This window comes from Chrysochloris asiatica, unplaced genomic scaffold, assembly GCF_000296735.1.
Source record: "Chrysochloris asiatica unplaced genomic scaffold, ChrAsi1.0 scaffold00020, whole genome shotgun sequence".
Taxonomy (NCBI): domain Eukaryota; kingdom Metazoa; phylum Chordata; class Mammalia; order Afrosoricida; family Chrysochloridae; genus Chrysochloris; species Chrysochloris asiatica.
Genome location: NW_006408538.1, coordinates 9,643,773 through 9,658,718, shown reverse-complemented (window position 1 = coordinate 9,658,718; position 14,946 = coordinate 9,643,773). Strand labels below are relative to the sequence as shown.

The following is a 14,946-nucleotide window of genomic DNA, read 5'->3' as shown; positions in this document are numbered from 1 at the left end:
ATCCATTCTTCAATTGATGAGCACTTAGGCTGTCTCCATTTTTTTGCTATTGTAAATAGCGCTGCTATGAACATTGGTGTGCATATATCTACTTATGTTATGGCTCATATTTCTTGTGGGTAAATACTAAATATGCTGGATCATAAGGTATTTCTATTTTCAACCTTCTGAGGAAGCGCCATATTGCTTTCCAGAGAGGCTGGACCATTTTGCAATCCCACCAGCTATGCCAGAGTGACCCAGTCTGTCCACAGCACCGCCAGCATTTATTGTCCTCCACTTTTTTTTTTTTATCTTTTCTGTTATTGCTGGTGTGAGACGATATCTCATTGTTGTTTTGATTTGCATCTCTCAAATGGCTAGTGATTGTGAACATTTCTTCATATGTTTGTTGGCTGCCCGGATCTCCTCCTTGATGAAGTGTCTGTTCGTGTCCTGTGTCCATTTTTTAATTGGGTTATTTGTCTTTTTCTTGTAGAGATGTTGTAGTTTCCTATATATTTTAGAAAGGAGTCCCTTGTCTGATGTTTCATTGCAAAATATTTTTTTTCCTTTCTGTGGGCTCCCTTTTTACTCTTTCATTGAAGTCTTTAGATACACATAAGTTTTTAATTTTTAGTATGTCCCACTCATTTTTTTTGTCTACTTTTTTTGTGTGTAGTTTTCAAAATGTTTGATTGTCTGTGTATGCCCTGTATTAGAGCCCTCACATTTGTCCCTAGTTTTTCATTGAAGGCTTTCATAATTTTGGGATTCACATTTAGGTCTTTAATCCATGCTGAGTTGGTTTTTGTATAGGGTGTGAGGTAAAGGTCTTGTTTCAATCTTTTCCATATCGCTTTCCAGTTCTGCCAGCACCATCTGTTAAAGAGACTATCTCCTCCCCGTGCAATATACCTAGGCACTTCGTTGAAAATCAGTTGGCTGTATGTGGATGGCTTAATTTCTGGATTCTCAGTTCTGTTCTATTGATCAATGTATCTTTCATTGTACCAGAACCAGGCTGTTTTGACCACTGTAGCCATTTAGTAAATTTTGAAATTGGGGAGAGGCCGCCAACCTTGTTCTTCTTAAGCAGTGCTTTGTGTATCCTGGGTCTTTTTCCTTTCCATATAAAGTTTGTAATTGTGTTTTCCATCTCTTTGAAGAATGTTGTTGGAATCTGGATTGGGATTGCATTATATGTGTAAATTGCTTTGGGTAGTATTGACATTTTCACAATGTTGAGTCTTCCTATCCAGGAACATGGTATGTCCTGCTACTTTTTAAAATCTCTTTTGGTTTCTTGTAGTAGTGTTTTGTCATTTTCTTTGTATAGATCCTTTGTTTCTCTGGTTACGTTTATTCCTAAATATTTTATCCTTTGGGTGACTATAGTAAATGGTATTACTTGCCTAATGTCCTTTTCAGCACAGTCATTGTTACTATAGAGGAATCCAACTGATTTTTGTATGGTGATATTATACCCTGCCCCTTTGCTGAATCTGCAAATGATGTGAAGTAGCTTTTTAGTGAGTCTTTGGGGATTTCTATGTATAGGATTATATCGTCTCCAAATAGAGTTTTATTTCCTCTTTGCCAATTTGGATGCCTTTATGCTCTATCATGCTGTATAGTTCTGGATAAGACTCCAAAACAGTATTGAATCAGAGTTGTAACAAAGGGCATCCTTGTCTGAAAGCCTTCCCTTCACAGAGGGAAGGCTTTCAGTTTCCCTCCATTAAGAGTGATGTAGGCTGTTGGTTTTATATATATGCTCTTGATTATGTTGAGGAATTTCCCTTCAATTCCTACATTGTTGAGTGTTTTCATCAGGAATGGATGTTGGATTTTGTCAAATGCATTTTCTGTATCAATCAATATGATCATGTGGTTCTTTTCCTTTTTCTTATTTATATGGTGGATTACATTGATTTTTTTCTAATGTTGAACCATCGTTGCACAGAGGTATGCAGATAGATATTGAGAAGTTAATGGTAGAAAGATTGTTTACTATTTTTGTCCCTGAAGGTCAGTTAGGAATCTGCGTGTGCACAGCGTAATTATTGAAATAGTTGTGTCTTTTTATGTTGGGGTTTTACAGATTGTCCATATGGTTTGTCTGCTGGGCCAAACCTGCTCTTTTTCTTCCTGGATAGGCAGGAGTAAAGGGTCCCACACAAGTTAACTTTAGGGCTGGGATCCACAGGTAGAAGTCAAAAGCAGCAGCCAAAACTTTGCTCTTAGACTGATGGGGTTTTTTTCTCTGTGCCGTGGGAAAGCTGGGGTCTCAACGCTGGACTTTTTGGGGGATGCCTACCCACCCACCTGAAGGCATCCGGGCTGGACAAAGAAGGTGCCACAGGGAAGTGGAGGAACAAATGTGTAGACTCCCCCACACCTCCTTTGGCAAATGTCACTGTGCTGCTTTTAGCACCAGTTCCCTGTGCTGGTTTGGCTGTAGCCCTGCCCTCTGACCTCTGTCTAGGTGGAATGGCTGCAGAAGGAGTACCGTATCTTGGCTGATATCTAAATCACAATATTTTCCTTTATACCATGATTTTTCCACTGGCAGTTGTGGGACACTGATGCCCTGACCCTTATGCTAGATCCCGAGCTCAGGTGCTGTTCTGTGAAAGCAATGTCTCTGGGTTTTCAGCCCCTCCCCCACGAGCCTGTCCTACCTGACTCTGCTCTGCCACTGCCTGAAGTTCATTACTTTGAAAGTAGAATGTCTCTTCCAGATTAGAACAAAGTAAGGGTGAAAAACAGAGTTAAGCCCATGACATGTTGTTGCTGATGTTAAATGCCATCAAGTTGGTTCCGACTCATACCTACCCTTAGGGATTTACAAAGAGTGATTGATGACTTTGAACTGCTAACCTTGTGATTAGTGGGTCAATGTTTATCCTGCAGTGCCACACCAGGAATTCAAGCTTATGATGTAGTACACTGAAAACTGTCTTGTCCTCAAGTATCTCTGTTGCTTAATTGATTCTACTATGAATGAGTCATATTTTTGACATATATATATATAATCTCCATTTGTCTACCCTTTTGAAGATGAGGGACAGAATTAGCCAAGCTGGCAGAATCCTAGAGGGCAGAGTCCAGATCAGGGGTTTTCTCACTTGAGATCATGGGTAGGGAGTGAGGGGCACCTTGTTCTATGTCAACAGAAAGGTAAGTACCACTGTTGAGCAAACAGTTAGGATAACAGAAAGATACAACATTTGAATTTAGCAAATGGAATTGAAACCATGAAAAGGAGAACAAATATAAGTGGGATAATAAAAGTATGAATTAGTTCAAATGAGTTACTTGGTTTAGCCTAGTTAAAGACCTAAAATGGGATGTAAGTCACACAAGTGAAGACTTGCTGAGATGGAAAGAAGCTCAAGAGACAGGTACTGATGCCAAGTTTCCCTGACTTCTCAGCAGCCTGGCAGCATGTTCCTATCTGAAGGGTCCATTTTGGTCTGTTTGTTTTATAATTACTAGATACTTAGTAATGATTTTAAGGATGGGATTTAGTCTTTTGTGAAAGTGAAAAAAACAGTGGGTATCCTGGCCCTTTCTTTTTAATAAACATGTGAAATTACCTCACTCTTTTTGATACCATTTTGTAGGATAAATTAGACTCCCTTTCCCTTGGACTGGGCTGAGCATATAGCATAAAATCAGTAAAAAGTCCAGCCAATCATTTCAGTGTTGGAAGCTCTGTCATTTCTTTAATTCAGGCTGACTTAGAGAACATACATGTATTCCTGGTTGGTAGTTTCTTCTCTGTACTTGGTTGATTTGAGTTGTGTCTTTTTAATTGGGAACTTTGTTTTCCGATCTGTAGAACTGGGGTCAGAGGTCACAAACTGGTGACCTGTGAACTAAATTAAGCTAACAAACTGTTAGTTTGGTTAAAGCAGTAACTGGTTTTTCTTTCATTTTGTTCTAATGCCTTTAGGTATGGCAGGCACATTCACATTTGCCTTGAGAATCACCATGTATTCCCTCCTAGCACTCAGTTGCATCTAGCCTCGATATTTGTATTCTCTGCATAGTCCCTGAAAGCATTTGAATCTGTGACTATAAGGTTATAAAATCTGTTGAATTTCTTTAATTTCCAAAGATTTTGATTATACAGAACCTCTGAGAGAGTGAGTACTTAATTCACACACAATCCACCCCAAATAGCAGTGAAAATAATGAGCTAGAAGGAAATGTATTCATGGAAAGGGCTACCTGGTATCCTGCTTTTTCCATATATTATCTCATTTAATCCCCAAATCTTTGGTGTAGTGCTGTGGGTTAATGTGCTGGATTACAAGGACTGTTTGAACTGCAAGATTGGCAGTTCAAGTTCCCCAACCACTCCTCAGAAACCCTATACAGGTTCGCTATGAGTTGGAGCTGACTCCACAGCACTTTCAACAACAACAATCTCCAAAGCATCCCTGACAGGTGGGTGCTACGCCCATTTTATTGATGACCAACATTCTCAGAGAAGTTAATATTTTGCCTATGAACAGAAAACTTATTAATTTGGGGAGTTAGATTGTGTCCTGTGACCTGTTTGACTTCAAAATCTCCCTGTAGCCTCATTTCACTTAGTGGGCACCTTTCGTATGGATCTCTTGAATAACAAAGCTTTCCACAGACTTTTGAATAGCTCAAAGTTAGATACACAAAGGATGTCAGATGTCCAAATATCTCAAAATATTTAACAACAGGGCATGTTTGCATGCTGCTTTCCCTGGCCAGTGGGGTGTTGCCTTCATGCTGTGCCTGGGAACATATTTGAGTGCCTGAAGAACCACAGGAAGTTTAGGAATAATTATTGCTAGAGGAAATTTGGCTTTCATTCATACATTGATGTGACTTTTGAAAATATGTCATAAATCACTCAACCTAAAGATGTAAAGATAATTTCTTTCTGTCACTTCTCAATTTTTGTCAGAGAATACCAGTTATCTTAAAAATGCAATCTTGTTTGTACCAATTAGCACTCTCATACAACATGCCTTAATCTGATGTTATGCCTTAATTACCTGCAAAGCGGTGCCTGGTAGAGAACTGTTCTGGTAATGAGAAGTTCAGGCACATAGAAGGACTGCATCAATGGAGGCAGAAAGAGCCTTAGGATGGTTATTAATTGAGTAGGAACATTTTCGTTGTATTTACATTGGAGCTTTTTTAAAAAAACAAACAAACCCAATCTTTTCATTATGAATTGAATGAAGGTTTACACTGCAGACCATGTGCTTTACATTCAGTACACCGCATACCCCATTTCATCTCAGCAATTGCAGTCCTCACAATGCAACATCACTTATCCGGCTTCGTCCCTGTGATATCGCTTTTAAAATCTTTTTATTGTAAGTTGAATGAAGGTTTATAGAGCAGATCATCAGTTTTATATTCAACAAATCATACACTACATTTCCTTTCAATGATTGCTGTCCCCTCAAAGTAACACCAGTTATCCCACACATCATTAGGTTTGCATTCAACAAACCATATACGTCAGTTCATTTCCATGATTGCAATCTCGTGTTACATCCATGATCCTGCTTCCTCCCTGTGATTCGTACCGCCATTCCACCCTCTTTCCCTACTCTTCTCAATTTTGTCCTTAGGTAGATTCTGGCCTTCTGACCACAAATTCCATGCTGTGCCTACCTCACCAATTCTGCTATCTCCACAGTACATCCATCTATCAATCTTCTGAAATCTGACCTGCAAGAGTTTTTAATTCTAGACCTGAAAGGTGACTGAGGACCACAATCTTGTGTTCCTCCAGTCTCCTTCTGACAAGTAAGCCTGGTACCGTTTTTTTGTTTTTTTTTTTATAATTTTGAGATTTATTCCACATTTTCTCCCATTTGATCCTAGACCAGCTAATGCGATCCATTTCACAATAGTTAGTACTGGTATCCCGGCACCATCTAGTTCTTCTGGTCTTAGGGTCATGGAGCCTGATGTTTTACATGCTCCATTAGTCCAATGGACTACCGAATTCCAAGCGTCACCCTCTTTCCTCACACAGGGAGGAACCAATAGTGTCACCTTAGATGGACGTGCATGGGTTTTTTTTAATATCCCAGTTGCTACATCCTATAATAGTAGGCAGCAGAACATTCTCTCTGTGGACTAGGTTATGCCAGTTGACCATGGTGGCCCCTGAGACTATGAACCTCAAACCCCAGGCCCAGAAACTCATTCCCTTATGGTGTTTGGTAATGTTTAAGAAGTTTTCATTATTTTGGCCCTGTATGCTCCACCATGGAATCCTGGTGTGGCATTGTAGGATAAGCACTGGACTGCTAACTGCAAGTTAAAACCTGCCAGCTGCTTCTTGGAAACCCTTAACAGAGTCACTATGTGTTGGAACTGACTTGATAGAGCTTAAAGCAAAAGCAAAACAAACAATGCTCCACCACATTTTAGGATATGTTTGCAGCAAAGAAAAATAGCCATGTACAGATATCTTCTGTCAGAATTGTATGGATTTGTGAGAGCACACTCATTCTCCATCCCATACCTGTTTAGTCTCTGTATCTCTGTATCTCCATGTATCTTTCTATAGATCACTGTTGCTGCAGGATTGTGTATTTAACAATATTTTTACCTCATTCCTTTCATTCTTGGACTATTCCCTGTGTCTTCCCCACCTTTATCCTTCATCTGCCAACCTCCTTTTTGTTGTGTATTGTTCCCTTCCCCTTCACCCAAATTAGCACATGTCTAACCTCTAGCCAGAGTCCTAGTGTGGTGCTGTGGCTTAATGCACTGGACTGCAAGGGCAGTTTGAACCACAAGACTGGTGGTTCGAGCTTACCATTCACTAGTTGGAAACCCTATACAGGGTCACTGTGAGTTGGCACTAACTCCATGGCACTTATCAACAACAACAACCTTCTAGCTAGTGAATTACCCTTTCTTCCTTCCCACCTCTGGTGACCATCGAAGAATATTTAACTTGAAAACCTTTTCTTGACTTTTTATATTAGGGATCTCATGCAGTATTTGTCCTTTTGTGATTTGCTATTATCACTCAGTCTAATGTCCTCTCTGTTCATCCATGTTATGAGATATTTCCAGAATCATTGTTATTTTTCAGCATTTCATAACATTCCATTGTGTGTATCTACCAAAGTTTGTTTATCTGTGCTTCAATTGACAGATGTTAATGAGCATTTAGTTTACGGCCTTTTTTCTATTGTAAATAGTGCTGCAATGAACATGAGTTTGTAGATATCTATTCCTGTCATGGCTCTTGTTTCTTGAGGATATCTACCAAGTAGGGGAATAACTAGGTCATATGCTGTTTCTGTGTCCAACTTTCTGAGGTAAGGCCATACTGTTTTCAACATTGGTTGCACCATTTTTAGTCCCATGAGCAGTGTCACAGGATCCTGATCTCTCCACATCCTTGCTAACATTTTCTTTTTTATAATTATAGCCAACAGTAGCCAGATATACAGGTAGATATTTTCAGCAAGTGCAGTACAAATATATAGAAGATGTTTTAAAGCAATTAGACTGCTGAGCTTCACTTTCCATGAGTGTGGTTTGGGGGACCATAGTCACTGCTGCCCTTTTCAAATAATTCACAAATGTGCTAATTATGTGTCAGATATTAAAGTTGAGGTATTGTGACCTTCAAGCCAGCAAAAGACCTTTTCAAGTAAGCCATTTCCATGTACATTAATAAAGTGAACAATGCCCTTCTAAAGTTAAATAATGTATGACTGCTATTTCATTATATGTAAATGGAAACCCAGGAGTTGCTTCACTATTGACGTATTCAAAGGAATGCTAGTTTTAAAAAAAGACTACAAGCCTACTTAAGTACAATGGTGCTCCATAGATATGTTTGTTCATTTTCATTACATGAAGTTAATGTGCAGTTGCTCAGCTGTTAAGTATATTTTGGGTTTGAGCTGTAGAATTAACAGAGACATTTGGAAAAGTGAGAAAAACATATTGTTAGGAAAACGGTCTCCTTGCAGTGATAAAGACAACGAAGTATTTTGTAGGTCAAAGAAAAAACATTCCTGGCACACAGTGAGTCACCATGTAGGAAGAGGGATGTTGAATAAAAGTGTGGTCAAAGGAAGGAAAAAAAAGAATCAAGCTCTTTCATGGTACACATAATGTATTTGTTAATATTGAACAAAAAAGTAATTATTTAAAAGAATACTACTCATTCCATTGGAAGAGAACATGGGCTTCAAAACCAATAGTATAGAAAAGCATTTAGGTTTCATTAGCATTTGAATCAAATCAACTGCTGCAGTGTCAAACAATGTCCAAGAAATGTAGTAGAAAATCAAGGACAGGAAGAAAAACTCAAATATCTTGTATTTGTAGTATATGTGATTCTGAATAAAACATAAATAAAAACAGGCATGCTTAATACAATTAAAGTATAAATAACATCTCTGAGCAACAGTAAAACAATTACAAACTTGAATCATGATCACATGAGATTCCAACAACCTATTAGCATTCCATCTATAGATCAATATATCATTTTTATGTCATACAGGAAACCCTATTAGTTAACTTCTTATTATAGGCTAGATATTGATATCAAGAGATTATAGGGTTTACTGATTCATTCTTCAGTTTTCCCTTTTGTTTCAAACAATTCTCTAGGGTTTTTGTTGTCGTTTCTTCTTCTTCTGTTGTTGTTGAATCCTTGAATTGGTTCCAACTCATAGTGTCCCTGCATAAGGTTTCTGGGGAGTGGCTGGTGGATTTGAATCACCAACCTTGTGCGTCACACTGATCTTTCAGTTCAGTGTATTTCCCTGCAATGCCACACCCATAAAACAGATCCCTGTGATATTTTTGAGAATGCTTGTCACTAAACATTTTAAATAAATTTGTATATGTTCTTACATGCTGAGGATAATAAGTTTTATTTTTTTTCCCCTTGAGTATATTAAATAATTTCCATTAATTTGGATTGAATTTCAGGTGGCAAATCTTGCTTGTTCCATGTCAACAAATGAAGATGGAATTAAAATTGTCAAAACTGCAGCCAATCATCTAGAAACCTTATGTCCACAGGTAAGAAAACTAAGTTAATATACTCCTTTTCATTTCAATATTTATACAAATTCTTACTATAAATAGTGTACATATATGTATTATGTTACATTACTGCTATTGCTCATGTTATTATTTCTTGTATAAGGAAAGTATATATAACATATATACAATATTGCATACTTCTTCATGTTAGAAATGTATGCAGATAAATCATTTTTTAAGAATATGACTGAAGTGTCCTAAGTTCACAAGTTAGTATTCACTAGCTACCTGTTTCCTATTCTTCTTTTAGAGAATTCTGAGAGAGTTTATGTTAATTCCAGTTAGCCTTCCATAAGTAGTCTGAAAAATTTCTAGAACCCTTTAAAAATGAGCACACGGATTCATGATAATTAAATAATCTTAATATGTCAACCTGGAATCCTGGTGTCGCATTACAGGATAAACACTACTAACCATAAGATCTGTGGTTCAAACCCACCAGCTATTCCTCAGAACCTTTGTACAGGGTGGCATGAGTCAGAACCAACTTGTTGGTACTTAACAACAACAACAGTACATCAACCTATTTACCTAGTCCATTTAATTTGTGGGCAATGAAAGGAGGAAAAAAAAAAAAAAATGTAGCCTGAATTGGAGATCCTAAAATATAAGTCAAAGGGATGTGAAACTTACATCCTTTTATTTTATAAATAAGCAAAACAAGGACTAGAGTAACCAAATAGTACACAGGCATTGATCTGGGAACAAGTTGTTCTTTTATGGAGCAAAACAGAATGCTGAAGAAACCTTGATAAAAGCCTGGAAATCCCTGCAGCAGTATTTTCCTACTTAGAAAGATAAAATCCATTTCTGTTCATAAGTTGTTTTGCTTTGCAATACTTTATGAGAGTATTCTTTCATTTTGTTGTTGTGCTTAAGAGCCATCAAGTCATTTCTGATTCGTAGTGACTCGTAGAGTTTCTAAGCAGCAACTGGTTAATTTGAACCACTGACCTTAGTTTGTTGTCCAGGGCTTATCCTACTGTGTCACACTAGGACTCTTTGGTGAGAGATAAAAAAAATAATATTGTGTGATATTTTGACAGGATGCTTTCAAATATGATTACATAATATTAAATGAGAATGTAGGTTGAAAAAGAAAACAAAATGTGTTTTATTTTAAAAAGTGATCACTGAATTCCTTTTCTCAGAATATGAGGGTTATTATGAATAAGGGGTTGTGTTTCATATTCTTATAAAAGATAACTTTCCTCATTCCCGTGAATGTAAAATGCACCCCTAGCTATATAATATTGTAGATTCTTTAAAAGGTCTGTCAGTAGAAGCAAAGGGCCAGATTAAAATCTGTTTAAGGAGAGATCATTAGAAATCAAATCAGAACTTTGCCCAACTGATTTGGCTTATTTTTTATCATTATTTTATTTTGAAATGTCAAATGATTTATAAAGAGTAGACTTAAAGGTTTTTTTTATTTTTATTTTAATTTTTATCATCAAAAGAGTTCTTAGGTTTGGAAAACAAGTCAAGAAATGCTGCCTTTTTTTCAGTAATTCAGGAATTTCTTATAATTCTAAGGACACATATTTTGGGGGAATTACTTCTAGATGACTAGTAATCTTGAGGGAATGAATTAGGATATACTTAAAACAATCTTAATAGCCTTATTTTACAAGAAATAAGAAGTAAGATTTATTAATTCTTCCTAATATGTAATCACTTTGATTTCTACAAAATGTCCAAAACTTGTTGTTGTTAGTAAGTGCTGTCAAGTCATTTCCTGACTCATAGTGACTCTGTATATGGTTTTCAAAGAGCATCTGGTAAGCTTGAACTGCCAACCTTGTGGTTCAGACCAAACTCGCAGTCCAGCGCATTAGCCCGCAGTGCCACACCAGAACTCTAAGTATAAAACTTGACATAGCTGAAATGGCACTCTTGATCCCTCCACCCCGCCTCTTGTTCAGTCTTGCAAATTTTATTGAAAGACACAGTCACTTTCGCTTACCCAGTTGCTCTTGCTATAAACCTGGATGTTTTCTTTGATTCATTCAGCAAATACGTATTGAACATCTACCATGTGCTAGGCATTGTTTTGTGTATCTGTGGATAGAATTATAAAGAAAACAAACAACACACACAAATCACTGCTCTTGTGAATTTTCTATTCTAAGGGTATCTAATGGCCTTTCCCCATCTAGTTCTTTTTTTTTTTTTTTAATTTTTAACTTTTTATTGTGAATTATGTGATAGTTTACATGGGGGAACAGTACCTTTACAAATTCATCCTTTAGTATTTTGTTTCATTGCCATGATTACAGTCCCCTCCATGCATCATCAAATAACCAAAGGGTACACCCCACAAGCCTCCCTCCCCCGCCCCCCAAGCTCTCTTCCTTCCTGAGTCCAGAGTCCCCAGGAGCTCCATCTCTCCATGTTATCCTCTCTGCCTCCCTCTCTGGCATCACTGCTTCTCTGGGTAGGGTCCCACACTCCACTCTTCTCCACTGATGGTCCCAGGGACCTCCACTCCTAGATTGCAAAATCAACCACTCCCCTCCTTTTGTTACAAAATGTCTACCTTTACATTTCCAACACTCATAGTCAGTCCTGAGGGCAATCATTCACTATTGAACCACAGGAGTCCTATCCCCATCTAGTTTTTTTAAAAAATTCTATCAATTTCACACAAAAAAACACCTTGAGTCTGTACAATACTCTCCATCTTATCTGTCAACTTTGCAGCTGACTTATCATCATCATGCACCGTAGTTTCCATGCTTGTATTCATACTCATACACTATACTCATCTTATAATAACCACAGTAAAATTTTACGTATTTTAATTAAAATTCTTGCTTAAGGAAAGCTAAGGGAGAGTTTTACAATAAAATGTACACTATTTTTCACAGCTTAATTAAACTTGTATGATCCACTGACTGCATTACTTCCAAACCTCCCCTGTATTATTTTCCCTTTTACTCAGATCTCTGAATACCAGCCTTGCTTTTGCTAGAAAGCAAAAAGTCCTGCATGAGGGACTTCATAAGTTCCCAATGCTCTTTCCTCCTATGTTCATCCAGACATCTTCTTTTGTACATTCACGTTATGAAATCTCAGTTCAAATATCATCTCCTCAGAAATCAATCTTAAACATCTCACTGGTCTCTGAGTTAAGATCTAGTATGGAGACATACTGATTTGTCTTAGAGCCTATGTCAAATTAAAAGTTAAGTTTTATACTAATTTATTTCCTTTTTTTTTTTTAATAGCACAATTTTATTATCTCGCATTTCTATAGTTTGACATGGGTCTCACTAGGCTATCATCAAGTTGTTGACAGAGGTGTGTTCCCTTCTGGAGGCTCCAGAGGAAGAGCTCTTTCCTTGCTCATTTGGGTTGTTGGCAGAAATCAGTTTCTTGTACTTGTAAGATTGCGATTTCTGTTTTCTGTTTCCTTCCTGAATGTTAGTTGAGGACCATTCCAAGCTTTTAGAAGCCACCAGAATTCCTGGACCTGTGGCTTCCTTTCTCCTTTCTTCACAACCAGCGATAGTGGACTGAGTTCTTCCCTTGCATTCCTCTTTCCTGCTTCTTCTTTTTTCAATGTTTTATTGTGAATTATGTGATAGTTTACATGAGAGAACATTAGCTTTACATTCATCTTATAGTATATCGTTTCATTGCCATGGTTACAATCCCTCCGTGCATCATTAACCAACCAAAGGATATACCCTTCAAGCCTGGTCCCGCCTCCCATCAGCACACAGGCCCTCTCCCTCTCTAGGTCTGAAGTCCCCAGCCGCTCCATCTCTTCACGTCATCATCTCTGGCATCACTTTTATTTACTTTTTATTGTATGTTGTTGTTCTCCTGTGCTGTGGAGTCAGTTCCGACTCATAGCGACCCTGTACAGGGTTTCTGAGGCTGTAAATCTTTATGGGAGCAGAAAGGCTCCTCTTTCTCCTGCGGGACAACTAGTAGTTTTGAACTGCTGACCCTGAGGTTGGCAGTCTGATTCATAACCACTATGCTACCATAGCACCTTTTATTGTATACTTCCCACATTAAAAACAAAATTCATAAAGGCTATGATTTGGCCCTTCACATTTATTACATATGTCCCTGAGCCTAAGGAAATTGCAGCATTTGGGTGGATAATAAACATTTGCTCACAATATAAATGAGTGATGAGGGTTTCTAGAATAATGAGGGTTTCTAGAATAATGAATGGCTTTGGCAACATCTTTGCAGCATCTTATCATGGCATGTCATCCTTTTTACAATATGAGAAGAACAATATGATGATGCAGTTCATTTGAATTGCAAACTGATGAAAAACTAGTCTTGAAATAGTTGATTAAGTAATAGAAGGCAACTAAGAGTGAGACATCCACAAGTTGGTTAAATTGATCTATTGTTGACCTGATGCATTTCCATAATTTACTAGTGATTTGGATAAAATATAAAACATTTATTTTCAAATTTTACAGTTAGAAGTCAAACCCTAAATGCCCATCAAGGGATGAATGGATAAACAAAATGGGGCAGATGCATAAATGGAACAGAACTCAGTCATTAGGAGTAATGAAGTCATGGCATGTGTGACAGTATAAAGCTGGAAGACATACTGAGTGAAGTAAGCTAATAACAAAAGGATAAATATTGTATAGCCTTACTTTTATAGGAAGGTAAGAAAAGACACGTACATAGATAACAAAGTTTTTTAGTGATTACCAGAGGCAGATCATAGGATAAAGGGATGTGGAGGTGATGGTGATGAAAATGTTGCATTGTTTAAGGCTAAAATTGCACAGCCAATTGTTATAATTACTGCCAATAAGCTGTACATCTGTAAAAAGCTGAATTGGCAAAAGCTGTGTGATAGATATACTTACAACAATAACCAAGAAAAAAATGAAAAATGAGAATCTACTAAGGCTCATATGTACGATTAATTTGTAGGTTTCGGGTTATGATTTCACGCAACATTACAGTTAATAGACTTGTAGCGTGGTTAGTGCTTGCTTTACTTTCTGGTATATTGCATAGTTCCCAGGGTTTTAAAAAGCCTGTAAGCAGCCACCCAAGTCACAATTGGCCTTTATTCACCTGCAGCAACAGAGGGAGAATGAAAGTCAGAAATAGGAGGAGGATATGGAAGGTGTGGCTCATAACCTTCCTGAACAACTGCCTCTTTTACCTTGGACGGGAACAATGGTGTAGCACATAGCTAAATAGTTTGATCAAAGATTCCATTGAATAACCTTCATCAAAAAGGTGGGGGAAATGTAGATCAGATTTTAAATTTTCATGGAGTCCACACTTCCTGGAGCTATGGGTGTTAGACAATTCCCTGAATCTATTGCCCGGAGGAAATCATTATATTTAAGCTAAAAAACATTCTTTGAAGTCTTCTTAAAACTAAACAACCGTTTAGCTTAACTGGTAAAAACGTCTACTGTGATCATTATGCTCTGCTGATAATTATGTATATGGGATCAAGTTGATAACAACAAGTAGAAGAATTAGATAGGAATCTTTGAGAGCTGTGAATTACTGTTGTTGTTGTTGCTGTTGTTGTAAACTTCTGTCGAGTCGGATCTGACCCATAGCGACCCTATACAGGGTTTCCGAGGAACGGCTGGTGAGTTTGAACCGCTGACCTTGCAGTTCAAATGGCTTTGCAGTGTGACACATTAACTCACAGTGCCACACCAGAACTGTTAGTGGAGGAGAAACAGCTCAGAAGAGGAGGGTGAGAACTGCTGAACAACTTAAAGAATGTAATCATCCTCACGAAATAGTACATGGAGAAGCTGAAGAATGACTGGATGTTTTGCTGGATCATGTGTATTCTGAACAACAACAAGAAAATAAACATAAATTTTTAAAAGTAGGAAGATATGT

The 14,946-nt window shown here is 37.6% G+C and overlaps 1 protein-coding gene across 1 annotated transcript in view; it reads left to right on the top strand.

The window, feature by feature from the left end:
• CTNNA3 (catenin (cadherin-associated protein), alpha 3) overlaps positions 1–14,946 on the top strand; it is a 2,468,838-nt gene that overhangs the window by 1,395,188 nt on the left and 1,058,704 nt on the right. Inside the window, exon 9 of the mRNA XM_006835815.1 lies at positions 8,962–9,054. Within this exon, the coding sequence (XP_006835878.1) occupies positions 8,962–9,054 (93 nt within the window). The remainder of the gene's footprint in view (positions 1–8,961; positions 9,055–14,946) is intronic.